Source organism: Lagenorhynchus albirostris, chromosome 9 (genome assembly GCF_949774975.1).
Source record: "Lagenorhynchus albirostris chromosome 9, mLagAlb1.1, whole genome shotgun sequence".
In the NCBI taxonomy this organism is placed as follows: domain Eukaryota; kingdom Metazoa; phylum Chordata; class Mammalia; order Artiodactyla; family Delphinidae; genus Lagenorhynchus; species Lagenorhynchus albirostris.
The window spans coordinates 78411362-78430239 of NC_083103.1; the positions used below are offsets into that span (position 1 = coordinate 78411362).

General features: G+C 40.5%; 1 protein-coding gene across 1 annotated transcript in view; it reads right to left on the minus strand.

Annotated features, from left to right (window-relative positions):
* MMP20 (matrix metallopeptidase 20) overlaps positions 1–18393 on the minus strand; it is a 50407-nt gene extending 32014 nt beyond the window's left edge. The window contains exons 1-6 of the mRNA XM_060157917.1: positions 18268–18393; positions 11712–11959; positions 7931–8079; positions 5660–5785; positions 4702–4863; positions 2266–2407 (exon numbers count right to left, since the gene is read on the minus strand). Of these exons, the coding sequence (XP_060013900.1) occupies positions 2266–2407; positions 4702–4863; positions 5660–5785; positions 7931–8079; positions 11712–11959; positions 18268–18393 (953 nt within the window). The remainder of the gene's footprint in view (positions 1–2265; positions 2408–4701; positions 4864–5659; positions 5786–7930; positions 8080–11711; positions 11960–18267) is intronic.
* Positions 18394–18878: the final 485 nt, after the last annotated feature.

Here is an 18878-nt window from a genome sequence, read left to right on the forward strand (position 1 = left end):
ATGTTATTTATATGCTCTGGGTCTATTATTTGTAACTTAATGAAAGAGACACCTGAAAAATAGGCAGCTTATTTAGAGCTTTACCCTTTACTTCAACCTCACTTATTATCAGAAGCCTAGAGCTCACAGGTAGGCCTTCCCTTACAGGCTTTTACTCCAAAGCCTTAATTATCAAACTGCTAACACACTGTACACCAATGCCTGAGCCCTATTATTTACTCTTGTTGCTACTTCCCTAGCAGCTGCCTATAGTGTTCAAATTATTTTCTTCACCTGTCTAGCACAGCCTCATTTTTCAACACTAATTCTAATGAATGAAAATAATCCTCTCCTAATCGATTCTATTAAACACCTTTCAATCAGAAGCATTTTCACTAGATTTTTTACTTCCAACAAGATTACCCCAACAACTATGCCCTACGACCTAAAATGAGCAGCTCTCCCTGTAGCTGTTTCAGGTTTTATTCTAGCACTTGAACTTAACTTTGTAACACAAAACCTAAAATTTAATTCCCTTTTGCACCTGTATAAATTTTCCAACCTCTTCAGGGTTTTTCCGATTATTACTCACTGTCTGTCACCATTCATCAACATTTCAGCAAGCCAAAAAGTTAGCATCATTAATATTACATTTAATTTTGCTAGAAAACTTTATTCCAGAAACTACTTCTTATCTTCAGATAAAAACTTCCACATTGGGACTTCCCTGGTGGTGCAGTGGTTAAGACTCCGTGCTCCCAATGCAGGGGTCTGGATTCGATTCCTGGTCAGGGAATTAGATCCTGTATGCAGGCCGCAGCTAAGAGCTTGCATGCCACAACTAAGGAGCTGGCAAGCTTCAACTAAGGAACCCACCTGCCGTAACTGAGACCCGGCACAACCAAATAAATAAATATTAAAAAAAAAATTTCTACATCAATTTCAAACCAAAAATGTTTAATTTTCCTCTTTTTCCTTATTACACTAATGTTAAACTTACTTATTTTACTTTTTAAAAAAAATTTATTTATTTATGGCTGTGTTGGGTCTTCGTTTCTGTGCGAGGGCTTTCTCTAGTTGTGGCAAGTGGGGGCCACTCTTAATTGCGGTGCATGGGCCTCTCACTATCGTGGTCTCTCTTGTTGTGGAGTATAGGCTCCAGACACGCAGACTCAGTAATTGTGGCTCACGGGCCCAGTTGCTCCGTGGCATGTGGGATCTTCCCAGGCCAGGGCTCGAAGCCGTGTCTCCTGCATTAGCAGGCAGATTCTCAACCACTGCGCCACCAGGGAAGCCCCATACTTATTTTACTTTTGATGAATAATCTCCATAACAATAAAAATACTAAAAAATAAAGATCAACCACCTACCACCACTAATCATAGCTGTATCTGATACTATAGCTACTCCTATAGCTCCTATAGTATCTTCGCTAAAAACCCAGGATCTCTAGTGTCGTAAATTACTCAATCTCCTATGCTATTAAAGTTAAATACCAATGCTATCTCATCATTCTTTACAACTCACAGAACTACTGAAACTTCTATTAGTAAGCCCAAAAGAAACATTCCTAAAACAACAGTAATAGAAACTCAAACTTCAGGGTATTCTTGAGTAACTAAAGCTGTAACTAAACACCCAACAATATTCCCTCCTTCTCTGTGCTTTCTGACAGCTGATAGTTGAAAAGTCAGGAGGTCTTGAAAAAGAAGGGTTTAGGAAGAATACTAACTTTAGAACCATCCACCCATCTGTCTATCCACCTGACTATCCATCCATCCATCCATGAATCCATCCATTCTTGCAACAACCTCTCTGTCCATCTTTCCATCTATCCAACCCCCATTAACAAATATTTATTGAGAATATACTATGTGCTCTCGCTAGGGATACAGTGGTGAACAAAACAGACATCAGATAAATCTGGGCTGGTGTCATAACTCAGCCACTTAATACAACTGTGTTACTTTGTGAAGTTACATGTTCTCCTGAGCTTCTGTCTTCATCTGTAAATTTGGGATTCTAACTCTGCTTCACAGTGAAAAAGGTTAGAAGAAACACTGTGCTCATACCAAAAACAGTACAGTGGCAAGAGCACAGTAGGTGCTCTTTGGGTTTTGGCAGTTCCATATCTCCCCAAAGACTCCTGCCTCCCATCCAGATGCCACACAGGACAGCACTTCTGCATGATTGCCACCATGGCAGCAACAAGGTCCTCTAGAGTGACGTGTGTCTGGATACGGAGCTGAGTTCTGATAAGAGTTGGTGGCATGTCTTAATGCTTACCGGTCCCTGAAGAACAGGAGCTCCTTTCCCAGCATTGTCACAGCATCAAAGGCTGAGCTGGAGTCACAGAGGTCGGGGATAGAAGGATTATGAGGGGGGCTGTGGGGCACAGCGGGCTTCCCTGGGAATGTCTTCCGAGGTCCTAGGATTCAAAGCAACTTGGTCAAAATGGTACCAGGAATGTAGAGTCTGTGCACTTCTGCTCCAGGGACCTGCTTTCACTGTATATGACAAGGTAATAAAGAGCATGGCTGTCGATGACAGGCAGACCTGTGTTTGAATCCCGGCTTCATTAGTTGCTGACTTGTGTGATACAGGTGAACCTCTCTAAGCCTCCGTTTCCTCATAGTAAAATGGGGCAATAATGGTACCTACCTCAGAAGGTTTTTGTGAGAATTAAATAATGCCTAAAAAGCACTTAGTGGAGTGCTGGGCATATAATAAAAGTTCCAAAAATGGTAACTATTATTTCATTACTATGCATAATTTCTTTGATAGCTACGGGTGTTTCAAATTAGGAATCTATTTTGAAAATTGCCTCTGATTTTTTTTCTTTTTGATAATTAAGTACTCTTGTTCTCAATAAGATTATAACTTTCTTGTGTGTTTTCTTATTGTTTTCAAACAACTTCTGGGTGTCCTTCCCTGTGCACAAGCCTTTTCTTAGGCACCCAGAAGAGACTGAGCAAATTCTTGGGGCACTGAAGTACCTTGGAAGTGTTTGCCGTTTAAAGTTATCTTCTGGTGGACCCTCTTGGAATGTAGGACCCGCCCTTTAGGAGAGGTGCTGGTGAGTTTTCGTCCCCCATTCTGTTCCTGAGGACTGTCTGCCAGCTACAGAAGAGTGAGCTGGGGCTGCCTGAGCCACTGCCCCTCGCAGGTCTCTGTGCTTGATGGAGTCTTGTTGTGACCAGAGCTGAGGATCAGGGAAGGAGTGAAGCACAGGGAAGGGTCCACTAAAAGTGAGAGATGGGTGAGATCAGGGTGGAGAAGGGTCAGCAATGGGGCGAAGATCTGAGCTGGGGTGCAGCTTTGGGAAAAGATCAGAAACTGGAAATTGGTCAGATCAGAAGTGTGCTGCCAGGCACTCTACCAAAGATCAGGGTGCTCAGGTGGTCAGGGGTGGCTGATGTGTGTGCTTCTTGGCAATATAAAACCATGTTTCTGCATTTTGTTCACCTGTGTAAAAATGGCCATGTCAAAATATATGCTGCACCTCCTGGCCGAGTAAGAGTGGCCATCAGATGGTGGTGACTCTCTAGTGCACAAGGACCCATAAAGGGCAGGCATGGATTTGGAGTGGGTTCTTCTTGGTGGCCACAGGAAGTGTTTCACATTGGAGTCCTAGGGCCAAATGTGTTATATGGAGAGATTCACAGTATTTTTTCTTCCTGTCAATCAAGGCTGGAGCAGGACTGCCATATACCCCTCTCTGAAGGGATACAGCTGGCCGAACACTTTTGGGGATGAAATTTGTCTTTTATGCCTCAGGTAAAATCTGACTGCTCATTTCTGTGTGCCCATTTCTGACTGCCCAAATCTGTGTGCCCATTTCTAAGCAGCAGATGGGCTGGCTGGCATGCAGGAAACATGGGCGAGCTGGGCTCTACAGACCCTTTTCTAGGCTGAGAGGAAAAGGAGGGACTCCTATAACTAAAGCCTGAATAACCAGGCTCTGAGGCTTAAGGAAAAGCCAGTTTCCTAGATTCTTCAGCTTTTATCCATCAAACACAAAAAAATGTCAAGGTCTAATGATGTTTCAAGATTTCATCTCATGGATTAACAGATTTTTCTTTCTGTTAAGCAAAATTGGATATAGAGCTCCTAATAATCCTTTATTACCTTTGAAAGAATGTTAACGCTTGAGATCATTTTGAATATTTTGGGATAGTTACTGTCTTTGAGCCTCAGCTTTCTCAACTATCGAATAAGGAAAACATTTCACACCCCACAGGCTGGTCCTGAGGATGGTAGGGAGATGACTCATATGAGCATGATTTACAAACTGAAGATTGCCTATATGACTGAATGGTACAGTTATTACCATCATCATTGCTATTTTTAGGAAGATAAGGTCACTTATCTGCAAATGGATAAGTGTGATATATATGAACTATAAAAAATATCCATCCTCTCCCAATGTCTGACTCCTGATCGACACTCAAAATACACACAAATGATTGTATTTTCTATGGCCATCAAGGGACCAATATGCTCGGAGGAAAGATGTAAAATTTAATTGTACATCTTACAAAAGAAAGCAATACTCATATCTGGTAAATAAGCTCTTCATAAGAGGGCATAGCTGGGGCTGTAGTTTCTAGCTTAATCTTCACTTATGTAGGTAACTTCTGACAAAGTATACTTTCTTTAAGTTGGAGACCAAATGCCTGTCACTTTCAGGGTTTGTGGTCAAAAAAAGTGTAGTGATTGTACCGTACAGTGCCTGGATCCCTTTCACATCATCCTTGGGAAGGTGGAATCCATAGGGATGCTGATACTTATAAGTTGGGTACATCAGTGCTGATGGGTCTGTGGAATGGGCCAGGCCCAGTGCGTGGCCAAATTCATGAGCAGCAACGGTGAATAAATTGAAACCTAGACAATATGAGAGAGAAAAAGACAGCATCAGCACAAGGTTTTATTTTCAACATTTCCTGTCTTCACAGGAGAATTTATGCCCAAATCACAATTTATTCATTTTCTTTTCATAACTGGGTTATTCAAAGATTGGTAGGTTGTCCTGGCACTTAACTTTGCTGACTTTAGTCCAGTTCTCCCCACCTTGGCTAGGAAGGGCTTGGGGGTGGGAGAAGATGGAAATGTAAATCAGTTCATTTTGTTCATTGTCAATGGTGCTCAGTAGATTGATAAAGAAGGGCCTGAGATCTAACAGTGGCAATAATACCTAGATTTAGGCCACAGATGCCTTACTAGTTCCCTGCCTACTCCCTTTTATCCACACAAGTTTCACACTGAAGATTTCCACATGACATGCATGATGTTCTAGAACTTTTATACCCATCCCCATCGTACTTCTCAGGAAAGTACTGACTCCCCTCAGGTCATTTCTGAATATAGCCTATTTCCAAGTACAAGTAAGAATCAAAAAATATTATGTAGTTGAAGAAAAATTGAGCTGTGTGTTGAGTAGGGTATTGCTGCTTCTTGAGATTATACACTATGAGCCAGAGATCAGAAAAGTCTACAGCACATTTGAGGGTGGATCTTTTTCCCTTACGGTGTTCCCTTTTGGATTTTTGGCTTACTTGTTTTTCCTAGCCAGCCCCCCTAGTTAAAGGGTGGCTTGGGACGTTGAACCTCAAGGTTTCATGATGGAGGCCCAGAAGAAGGTACAATATTTTCCAGGTTATGGTGAATTGTGCATATATACCATTCATTCCCATAGTCCACTTCTCAGCATTGTCGAAATGTGTATCTCCTCCCAGGCCTTCTCCAGGTGCAAATGCATGGGCTAGAGTCCCCCGAGGCCCATCGAATGGATAGGAATCCCCGTGATCTAAACAAGTGGGGAGAAACACCAACAGGATTTAGTCTTTCTAGCAATTTTTGAAGGGTACCTAATATCACAGTGAACAGAAAACTTTTTTAATAGCATTGACACTTCTCATACAAATAGATTTACTTTTCAATATTCATTTTTTTTATAAGAAGAAGCTCACATGCCAATGAGTAACCTATCCATTAAAAAAATAAAAGGGTTATTTTGTATTTTAAAGATAGTAAGCATTAAAAATAAAAAATGTTCTTTTGATATTGTATTTGTTGCAATGTCTATTAATTGGCACAGGGCATACTATAGACTATGGCCATGCCACAGATTACAAAAGGAGAAAGAGCGGATGGTCATTCAATCGCAACCTCGTCCACTGACTGGAATGTGAACACGTTGGCAGAGTGCTTTCAATGTATGATTTGGGGTTAGGTGGGGAGGGATAAATTAGGAGTTTGGGATTAAATATACACACTACTATATATAAAATATAACCAACAAGGACCTACTGTATAGCACAGGGAACTATACTCAATATTTTGTAATAACCTATAAGGGAAAAGAATCTGAAAAAGAATGTGTATATATATATATATATATATATATACACACACACACATATATATAACTGAATCACTTTGTTGTACACCTAAAACTAACACAACATTGTAAATCAACTATACTTCAATAAAAAATAAAATTAATAAGAAAAACAAAAAAACAAACAAAAATATGATTTGACTAAGACAATTACAGTAAATTGAACAAGTGTGTGCTTTCTGTTTCTAGAGCACAATATAATTTAAGGAAGCATCAAAAAAAGAAAAAGAAAATTTCTCTGTAATTTTGATATACTTTCATGCATAAAACTCATGAAAGCAGTAAAGGTGTTTATAAAATTACAACTTTCAAAGCTTAATATGCTTTTGTATTATTATCTACATTTAATTAAAAGTTCATTACAAATATAATAGAAAAGGAGGAAGAATAAAACGAGAGATATTATAGAAACTACATTTCACAGTTTTTCAGGATTTTCATGAGGATACCTTGTTTTATTAAAAACCAACAAAACAAATTCTGGTGTGCCATTTCCCAGGTTTCAGTGCAATGTTGTTTAATCAGATTACATGCCCTGAAGGCCTGGTTAAATGGCAGCACAGTCCTAGTTAACTCTGTTTTAGGGAACAGAGCACAAGCTTGGAAGATCAAGAGACAGCCAGAGGTTAACTCCATCACCTCCAGAGCTGCCCTGAGCCCACTGCCCTGCTAGTTCACTGGGGGGTGGCCTTGGTCCTCTGGGAGAACAGGATCTGCCATGGACCAGGCCACACCCAGGGCCACCTCTCAAGGGGTCACACTCAGATCTTACTTGATCTTCTCTCTCTCAGCTTCTAAGCATGTATTTCCCCAGTGACATCAGATTAAAATTAAGATAAGGACTTGAAATAGGACACTTAGAAATGTTATCTGTGAAGGGGAAGAGGCAGTGATACTCACCTTGACTCTGAGGAAACTGAGAGGGGAAAGGAATTACATGGCCTTTCCATCATCTACTACTAGACATGCTTCTCTGAAAAGGGCTCCACTCCTCGCTGCAGGGAGTTGGGGGATGGAGAAGTGGGCAGGTTGGAGGCAGGCCTGGCATCTCCAAAAGATGGTATGCAAGTGTGGACAAGACGGCAATGCCAGTCACTCTCCTAAACATTGCTGCACGGGAAAGCTGTCAGGGCTCCTGTGAAATTAATCCTCAGTGAGGATTCAAGGTGGGACATCCTTGGCTAATATGGGAGGGGGTATATGGCGATGGGTATCATCATGGGAATAGAATGAGGTCAGATGACCTTCTATCCAATGGGAAAGTTAAATCTGACAGCATTTTTCCCTGATGGTGCAATACCATTATGAAAGCTGATTATGCTGAGTCCATTCTACAGCTCAGTCTAATGATGACAAGAAAAGCTGAGAACTCCTCTGGTTTTATATTCTGGCCAGACGAAGATTGTGACTTTGCCATGACCTTGTCCTCTGCCCTTCACAACTGTGTGAAGGAGGATTGTGCTGATCACATGGATTAAATACTGTAGAAGGAAAAGAGTTGAAACATTTCTCCTCTGATTAGTAGACAAAATCTAAGAAGCACCACAGTACCTCCAGTTTCAAAAGATATCATAATATCTGCTTCTCCTGAGTTTATTCTGACAAAGCTCAGAGGGACGGCGCTACTCCAGGCCTGCAGGGCCATCTCCACTGCTTTGTCCACTTCTGCAGAAGTCATGGAAGGTGTGTATTTGGATATTCTGTGAAAACAGAAGGAACATGTTTTGCTTTCAGTAAGTGCTCCTAAGTGAAGAAAGCAAGAATTACATCAAGGTTGTATTAAAAATAAAAATATTGAACATAAATCTACAACTTAGATTTTTTTCTCCAAAATAATAATTCTTATTTTGCTTTCATATTTGTTAAATTACTGAAACATGTTAAACAGTAAGAAAAATGAAGGGGAGAAATGAAAGAGTTGAGATAATCTCGTGCTGAAACAGTTTGGCTTTCATTGTTATTATATATCACTAACTTTAAAGAATAATACCTTGTGTAACTTTAAGAGTAGCCGGAAGTCCATTTTCCCTAAAGTGGTTTTAACTGAGAAGGGACCTCTTTCCCCAAAAGGTACTGAAAATTTTCAATTGTAAAAAATAAAAACACAGAGTTTTGAGGGTTTTCAAATTCTTGTTCAGAGACCATCAGGATTTTCCCAGGGCCATGGGGGAATGTTTTTTCTTAAAATAATATGTATCTTAAAGGGGAAGTGCTAGCTCCTCACAATGATGCTCACTTGAACTGAAAAAGGCTTGAGTCTTTCATCAAATCCTGGCCTGGCAATGACATCAGAAGGCAGAAAAGTACAGAGCATTTTGGACAAACAGTGGGCAGAGACAGTTGGTGTTTTTCTAGGACATACCATGCTGGAGGCCAGGGGCTGGGGGCTCTTGGCAGCATGTAAAAGAAGGGCAGGAGAAAGGAACTGCCATCCAGAACCTTGGGCTCAGATGGAATCATGGGTGCAGAGTTAGAAGTGAATTCTGTGAGAGTCAATCTTGAGAGCAGACACCTAGCCAACTTTCTCTTTCTGCAGCTCCTAGTCCAGGCCCTTGCACATAGTAGGCACTTAGCAAGCACTTGCTAAGTTGATGAACTAATGAATAAAAGCTAGTGTTTTTTAGGGCCTACTCAGTAGTTCTCAAAGTTTAGGACTTGTGATAACTACTTAGGAAACTTGTTAAACACACATGTATGATCCAGAAATCTGCATTTAACAAGTATTCTAGGTTATTCTGATGCAGGTGGTGCATTCTCAGCCAGAAACCAACAGTGGTTATCCTGGGGGTCCAAAAGGAAGGGACCATGTCCCACAGAGAGGATGGGAAATAGCTAAACCTCAGTAATGGGAAATAGCTAAACCTCAGTAATGGAGAGAGAAGGATCAAGGAGATCTCTAACTCCAGGGACTGGGGGAGGGAGGTAGAGTGTCTGGGGGGAAACCAGAAGAACCCTTGAAGAGACCATTTAGTGTTTTCAGAATATGCCATGCCCACTGCATAATATGAAACTGTGATTTATCATGGCTCTGTGTAGTTGGTATCTCGAAATTCGCTCACATTATAGACAAGCTATCCATTCCCACAGAGCTGCCTGTGTGTTGGGCTGGAGAAGACAGAGCTGGAGAAGGGACGACACCAGAAAGGAAGAGCACATGGACAGAGGTCCTGACCCAGGGTCTGGAGACCGACACAGCAGCAGTGATGACAGCTAATGTTCTGTGAATACACACTACGTGCTGGACGTTGTTCTAGGCACTTTTAAATGTGGTACGCACTCTAACGCTCACAGTAACCTTCACAGATTATAGTAACACTCTACGTTTTATGACTAGTCAGGACTTGAGCCCAGTTCTTTACGACTCCAAAGCCTACGCACACAAGCACTATGCTATATTTTGTCTTTTGCAGTCCTTTGGGCTATGTTAAAAGGAGTTATTCTGAGATCCAGTAGCTATACAGAGAGAATACTAAGATAGTCTCTAGTTCCTTTTTGGGTGGGGTGGGGGAGAAGGAGAGTTGTTTGGTAGCAACTGGATGGGCAGTGTGGAGGGTGCTTTTGGGACTGCCCCAAATATTATCACAAGAATATTATACTTCTTTAAGTCCCAAATTAGCTTGATCTCTCCCCTTGTCTTTGCTGTGCATAATCACTGACTAAAATTCTATGATACAGTTTATTTTAAGAAATGACAGAAAAAACTTCATGAGTTTATATAAAATATTTCTGTCTTGCCCTTAATCATCTCATAATCTTTTGGGTGTTTAATTCTTTATAGGGTGTTTCTTCCCCAAATGCTTTGATTTTTGTGGAATTCTTATGCTGGAGCAGAGGCTAATAATTGTGTTCAGCACCACCTTAATGGACTCTTAGGCTCATAGCAACTGACAAGTGGCCTAGAGGAATCATCTGATCTCTCTTTGGGTTTGAGCCCCCATTTGATCACAGGGAATCACTGGTGTGCTGCTACAGTTTAACAACCAGTTCTATGACCAAAACTCCTCATCTGTAGGGTTTGCTGATTTCCATACTGTAAGTACCCTCACTATGGCTAATTTCAACAACCAACTTGCCATGAGTGAACGTAAAGTTGGGAGCAGATGAGTAGCAGCACATCATTTCCATCATACAGATAAGAGATGTAAATGACCTCGTGAATATAGATAATAGTAAAATGTAGTATAATAATTAGGAAGCACCATGGACGGTCCAATGGAGGAGGGTGGACCAACCTGGGAAGGAGGCCTGTACTGGCCCCACAAATGGATGCAGGCTGAGGGGCTGGAATTCTGGCCCGAAAACCCAGAGTACAGTGAGGGTATAGATTCTGGTTGGGTGAATGAGTCCTCTTGGATCATGCGGAAACCTTGTTCCGCCTGGGACAGGAGGAATCCAGAGGATGGCCAGGTGTGGGCCAGGCTCAACTGTGGAGGTGGAGGAGGGTAAGGTGGGAGATGGGAGAGCCTGGGGCTAGGGGCTGACTGGCTCCCGCTTTGCCTACAAGTCAGGCTCAGATGTCACTGGCCAGTCCCTGTGTGACTTGGTAGCTCCCTCCATGTGCTGCCACAGTTCTCTGCTTAGACCTGTAGTTTCACACTTCTCACCCGGAGCTGCGACTGTTTGTATGCGTGTCTCCCCCAAAGAAGAGGAAAGGTGATCTACTCACCTTTACATCTCCAAAATTGAATGTCTATGGTAGACATTTAATAAATTGTCAATAAATTATTATTGGAATTAATAAAAAATTAATTTATCAGTAGGTGAGTTTATTTACTTCTGATTTAAAAGATTGTTTTAAGAAAACTGGTTGGTACCATCAGGTTATTAATCCTAGACTAGTTTATTTTTCTTTAGAGAAAAATGTGTTGTCTCTGATAAAATTGTAATGCCTAAAACGGCCAGCCATTATGATACTCTTGAGATCATATTTTCTAGTGAATTCTCCACTGTCATTTTCTAAAGATTAGACCTAAAAAGTTCTTATGCTCTCTTATGATCGTGATGAGTCATGATTTTTTTTTTTTTTTTTTTTTGCGGTACGCGGGCCTCTCACCGTTGTGGCCTCTCCCGCCGCGGAGCAACAGGCTCCGGACGCGCAGGCTCAGCGGCCACGGCCCACGGGCGCAGCCGCTCCGCGGCATGCGGGATCCTCCCGGACCGGGGCACAAACCCGCGTCCCCTGCATTGGCAGGCGGACTCTCAACCACTGCGCCACCAGGGAAGCCCGAGTCATGATTTTTATACAGATCACAAGGAAGATATTTTTAAATGAAAAGAAAGAAGGAGAGAAAGGCTCTTTCTCTCCGAATTTGGAAAGACTCGATCTCATTACCTGTATGTCAAAGTATTTTTTTTCCATTTGGGTTCACCTGGGAAGAGGCGATAGTTTGCCACATCAGGAACTCCACAGCGAGGCCTCTTGATCACATCCATGGTGGCCCGGTCTAACTTCCCGGTGACTCGGAGGCCGAAGAAAGCCTGCAGCTCCTTAATGTTTTTAACCATGGAATTGCCTCCTCTTGCAATCATCTCACCAATCTGGTGCCCTCCTTTCTTTGTGTAATATTTGTCAAGGTATGCCTGAAATGGAGAGGCAGGCTGACATCCACAGCACAATCCCTGGACAACACTTATGCTCAGGTAAGACAGGGAAGGTATTCTTGATATGCTAAAGATAGTGTGCAGAGCATATTCCCACTTTTGAAAAAATTAGATATATTTGCGTAGATGAAGCTTAGACAGATATATGCCAAGTTATTAACAACAATTGTCTTTGGGCGGTGGGATTTTAGATTTTTTTATGTGCGTGCCTTTTATACTTTTTCTACAATGAATAGTTGTTTGAAGAGAAGAAAATAATGGAAGGAGAATAATGTGAACATTTTCCCCACGGACCATTTATTTGTCATTGAGGTTTTTACCAATTTGTAAAACAAAGACTCTCCTATTTTTCTAGTAAGCAGTTATTTGTGTCGTATTTTCATTATACATTATGCAAGATCAGTATGTTCTTAACTCTCTGCGGCTTTATATTGCAGCCTCTCATCTTATACAAAGGCAGCAGGTCAATCTGTTTCCCAGCTGAGACTTTTAATTAATTCAGGTGTGTTCAATACATGGGGTGCAAATTGTTTCCAAGGGGCATGTTTCCTAGGACTGGCTCTTTGCCCCTTGAAGCAAATGAAATTAGCCATAAATTATAAGGCTTTTATTTGCGCTTAAAGGCTTAAAACCCTAATGTACCACTTAAAACACTCTGTATGACTTCTTGGGTGAAGTGAGTGAGACAGGGTCGTGAAAATGCAGGGTCAGAGCCTGCTGTTGGCCCAGGAATTTCACCCACCCAACTTATTTCAGGAAAACAAAAAGCAGCTAAATCTTTATATCTATATTTTATTAAATATAAAATTTGATATTTGTATATTATTATAAGATACTTATTTGTTGTATATAAATAATATTATTTATATATTTTTGAAAAATATTTAATGGCATGGAGTAATGAAGTCAATATAATGGCAATATACTGAGAAAGGTAGAAGTAAAATATTTATACATAATTTCATAAATAAAATCGTATAATGTAAATAGATTATATTCATGTTTATTATATCTGTATATTAATATAATAATGTTAACATCTATATTAACACTTAAAATTAAGACATTAATCAAGACATTGATAATTAACATATATATAATTTATAATGAACATAAGTAACATAAATAATGGAAGGAAATAAGTCTGAATATTAATCTTGTTTATCTCTGGGTTTTAAAATTATGGGTGACAATTTATTCTTTATCCTTTCCTATATCCCAAAGTTTTCTGCTATGAACATGAACTGTAATTGTTAAGGAAAAAAAGAAAAGGAGTAAGACTCGCTCACTTGTTTGGACAAGGTGTTCTGTGTCCTTACTGTGGGGTCAACCAATCCTTACTCCTTGCCCTGCTTATGAGAGGAGCTCACTTCCCTGGTGGTCGTTCTTTGTAAAAATCTTACTGAGATGAGAACCCAAGAGGAGGAAAAGGGCGATGGAGCCCTGAAACAAAGCCCTGCTCTTTGTTTCAGGGCAGGTGCCCTGAAACAAAGGTGTAACTATTTGCTTTCATTTCCATGCCTGGTTAGGCCATTTTAAATCAACATTTTATGTTCCTGATCTTTTTGGCAGGATGACGTTGATTCTCTGAGCCATTCTGTTTGCTCAAGCTGATGCTGTGATAACACGATGCTCATGGTAAGTCTGAATTACTCTCTTCAGAGGTGAGCTCTGTGCGGAAAGCCAGATGCTCCATATTTTCTGAGGCCGTTTTGATTTCAAATATTTTATTCCCTTGTTAGGTTATGTGTTACACTTACACTCTAAATTCTAATTTTGGTTTTATGAAATATGGTCATATAAGAAGATGCTTCTGATATATTAAGTGAAAAGAGGTTTACAACTATTATTATAGTACAAGCCACCTTTGTAAACAGAAGTCTGTGCATATTATATATATATAATATATAGTCCTAAACTAGGACTAGGATGAGGAAGTGGGTGGGGGTTTGCCAAATACTCAATGATCAAGAAAAATAATGTTTAATGAAATATTTTTGGAAAAAATAAAAATTAATGCATAAAATCTATGATGGACAAAATATCAACATTTTAAATAAAGACAGGGTCCAAGCTTGTGTCACTCCTTCATGTTAGTCCCAGCACTGAGTCATAGAAAGGGTTTTGAAAAATGTAGACTAAGGGATTAACAGTGGTTATATTTTAGTGATGGAATTGAGAATAATTCATTTTTAGTTATATATGTTTTATATATATTTTTTTCAAAATATGCTTAAGATGCTAGACCTGCAACTCAAAAGGTTTAAGGCAAGTCATAGTAAATAGGATTAAAACTATATTTAATGAAGTAAAGATAAAATCAAAAACTATTTCTACTTAAAGAGACCACAAGAATTGGTTACTGCAGTGACACAGGTGAGTTGCTCCCTACTGGGTGCTCCCACGGAATGTGGTTCTTAGACTAGTGAACACCTGCCACCTTGTACCATAGTCTACCAGCTTCTCATCACTCTCACCTCTGGTTTCTCAGGCTGGGGATCATGACGCCTTCACAGATATGGCCCTGGCCTGACCCAGTTCTAGGTGCAGAGTAGATGTTCAGTTACCATTTGAACTATTTTTCTTTAGGTAAAATATAGAAAATATGCTTCTTTGAAGAATTATCAAGCTCTCTGAAGTACAGAGAGCCCAAATTATTCTGTATACTTTCTTTCCAAAGTTATTGATGAGGTTTTAGCATACTTTTCAGAGTCAAAATATTCAGTTAGGCACAAAGATGCCCACTTAGAACTGTGTTTGTGTTCTATTCTAACACTTGTGTGCTGTTGGCTCAACACCTAATTGTGGGCCTGGGTCAAAGATTTCAGGACTCACCAGAATTATCCTACGTGCCCCCCCACCCTCCGTACTCCCCCGCTGTTGAAACCACAGGAGTCTAGGGTTGGCAATATGGTGGTCCCCTCTCCGTGTCTCCAACAATATTTGACAGATAAGAATAGCAGAGGCCTCGAGGGCAGTCCCAGAAGCTAGTGGCCCAGGTCCCCCTCCCAACCCTTCTTTCAGTGCCCTTTCCTAGTGTCCTTCCTGAGAGTGAAGAGCTTAAAGTTCAGATTTTAGTGTGCTTCAGGACAAGGTGAAGTTCAAGATATGGTTCTTCAATATTTCTTTCTGTTTTGGCTAAGCCACAGGAATGGAACTGTGGGAACTTTTTGTTGTGTGACAAATCCTAGGTTCTAAAAATCTTGGGCAATTCCTTTTGGTGTCAGGTTTCTCGTCTATAACATGGGGCTGGTGTCTATCTTACCCATACCAGTATGAGGATCCAATGAGATCCTTAGTGTGAAAATACTTTGAAATGCATCAAAAGACTTTAAAATGTATATACCTTTTTACTCATTAATTACACTTCTGGAAATCTATCCTGAAAAAAATAATCCTTTAGGTTAGGCTGATGTACAAAAATGTTCATAGAAACATTATTCATATGGAAATATTCCATGTATCCAACAAAGGAAATGGCTAAATAAATTATAACTCACTTATATTCTGAAATATTTGTAACTTTATAACATGATCTTTATGAACATAGTATAAAATCAAAATTTTATTGTGTTATAATAATAAGAAAGGTAAGAACCAAATTTTGAGTATAATGACAATTAAAAAATATCTTTATGCACAGAAAGTAAAATGGTAGTAAAAGTACCTGAATTTAACAGTTTGTATTTGGAAGGTTTTTTGTTTATTTTCTTTAATTATAAGCTCATAATAATGTGATTATAAAAGCTTATATTATTTTAAGAACAATTTAACAGCCTGTATTAAATGTTGTATTGATATTATTATTTAAAAAAAAAAACAAAAAGTAGAATAAAACTCTGGATTATGAGATTAAGTATGTCATCATTTTCCAAGCCTTTATGATAATTAGCCAATCAGAATTTAAAAGATACAAGTGGGCAATAAATCAACTAAAAACCTGTTTATCTTTTCAAGCATAGATTATCGTGTTCATGGGTTTAGGAAGAAGCGAATAGTATTTGGAAACGTTTCCTGCCTCAAGTTTCCAGGCACAGGAAACCATTTGTTATCTCTTAGTGAACGATCTAGAAAGAAGAGAGTAGTGTAGAAGGGGCTTAACCTGACCTGGACCCCCAGGCCCCAGGTGTATGCTGGCCTGGCCTGACTCTGGGACTCAGCCAGTATCTTCTTGCCATGCTAGCCCGATGCTCCAATCCAAGCTCTTTCAGTCCCCGGCTGCTGCACTCGCTCTTTTCTCTGCCTGGACTGCTCTGTCTCCAGATCTTCACACGACTGTGAAGTTCAGGTTCACGTAGCTCTTTATCTCAAATACCACTTCCTCAGAGAATCCTTCCTGGACTACTCAAGTGAAAATGCCCCCCAGGGTCCCAGTAACTCACTATCATCCTAATTTATTTTTTAATATCACTTGGGGACTTATTGATTGACTTGTTTGTCTCCTCCCAGCATCTTCCCACTCCTCCATCATCCCCATGCCAGCACCATAAGAACAGGGACTTGACTTGTTTTGTTCACTGATGTTTGTCCAGTGCTTAGAACAGGTCCTGGCACATAGCATACAGTAAACTTTCAATAAATAATTGCTGAATGAATGAACTTAAGCTATTTTAATGAAATAAGTCTATTTTCATGTCATTTCATTTGTTGTATTGTAAGGCTGCCTAAGTTGTTAAATATTTCTATAAACTATAAGATGGGACAGTAATTCTTTCTAGTCACTGGGATCCACTTGAGAGGTTTGCCCTGATCATTCCAGCTTGCTGCCATGGCCTCAGCATGACCCTCCTTCTGGAGGTCCCAAAGCCTCTAGTTTCTGAATCAGGGTGGCATGAGGCTGGGTGATGGAAGATTACATTTGGGGAGAAGGGATTCAAAGCTTGGTGCCACCAGCAAAATACAATTTGAAATAGACCCCCAGTATTGTGAGATATGTTATTTGGAATTTAGTTCGTCTGAAAGTGGGCTCAAGTCAAAGGAGGTTCAATTCAACAGGTCTGTGCTCGAGATCCACTGTGCTGTTTACATGCAGGGCTGATGTTCAAAATGTTTAACGACTGGTCTGGCAGGGGGATGGACCAATTAGAATGGAAGAGTGGTGTAAACAGTCAGTAGGGACACGCCGGTGTGTACAGGTGACAATCAACTCTGCAATGTGTACCCAGGTGTAGCCTGGCAGGTAGGAAAGCAACCTTGAGGCAGGGTTGGCAATCACAGATGTGCTATCATTTTGCCAGACACTTGAAACAAAGGCCCTGGTGCAAAAACATCTCACTTACACACCTTTCATGAATGTTGGAAATTCCTTCATTGAAGACTTTTTCTTAAGGTTAAAGTTCGCCACTTCCCTTTAAATGTTAAAAACAAAACACTTGGAAGCAAATATACATTGAATCACTTTGAGTCACACTTAGTCTTTGAAGGAATTCTGATATGTATTATTTTATCAGATCCTCTCAGACAGGAGAGATTTTAAAGGAGGGGAAGGTACAGAAATTGTAAGTAAATAAGGTACTTGGTGAATATGCTTTAGAGAGGAGAGACCCTCACATGAGAAGCAGGTAGCCACCCAGCAAAATCTTGGTTCACTTCAAATTTTTTTTTTTTTTTTTTTTTTTTTTGTGGTACATGGGCCTCTCACTGTTGTGGCCTCTCCTGTTGCGGATGCGCAGGCTCAGTGGCCGTAGCTCACGGGCCTAGCCGCTCCGCGGCATGTGGGATCTTCCTGGACTGGGGTACGAACCCGTGTCCCCTGCATTGGCAGGAGGACTCTCAACCACTGCGCCACCAGGGAAGCCCGGTTTACTTCAAATTTTGATCAAGTTTGCCCTGAGTACAAGAGCCATTTTTCTAAAAAGCGAACACAGGAAATCTTTCTGTTGCGACTGTTAGGAATCTTAGCACTAAGTTTCCGACCCACCTCTACTGTGCAAATCTTACACTTTGATTTTTATTTTTCTGCCCTTATTTTTCCTCCTACGTTGCTCCTCAAATACTTCTTTTGTCTTTTTTTGTAATGCATGTATTTTTGCTAGCCGCCTAAAATTCTGTGTGCAGCAAGATACCTGGATAGACATTCATTCATTTATTTATGCAATCATGCAACACAGGCACTCAGTGTGTACCAGACACCAGCCTTAGCTGTACAGGGGATCATATCCATTAGACTTTAGTGGACTTAGAAGATGATTTCAAAGCCATAACAGATTTTCCTTATTTTCTCATTATCCCCTTTAGGTTTTCTGGGGCAGGAGGGGGAAGAGGGAATTGTGCAAAGATTCACAAACCTGTGCGAGGCGGTAGCTGTTCCTTGAGGTCCTGGGAGTGGCTGCAAATAGGGAGGGGGCTGCAGTGGAAAACTTCAGAGCCGTGACGAGGAGGACAGCAAGGCCAGATGCAGGGAGCACCTTCATCTCCTCCTGGTGGCTTGGTAATTATAGTAGCCTGGGGGATGGCAGACAGTGCACGTTTGCACTTCGACCTTGAGCTGCTTTTATAGAGTCAAACAGGTCTGGGCCCTCAGAGCAAGGATGATTCATGTCTCAAAAGGTAATTATACAGCTCCTTTCTCCGCTGATGACGGGGTAACACAGCAGTACACAGGAGTCAGGGAACCTTCACTCTTTGCAATTTACCAAGTGGCAAAACGAGAAAAATAGTCACTTTTAATGCAGTTTTCAGCTACTTACATGAATTGGAGTAAACATGATTAATTTGAACCCACATCAACTGAAACATTTGATGAGTCTCAGTTTGGGGCTTTTCCATTCTGCTGGCAGAGAAGGTAAATGAGTAGAATATACTTTAACTTGACTTCTACCTCTGGGCTCCCCACACATCTACCCCATTCACCTTCTTCTGTATCCACTTGGACATTTCTCAGAAACAAATGCTGTTT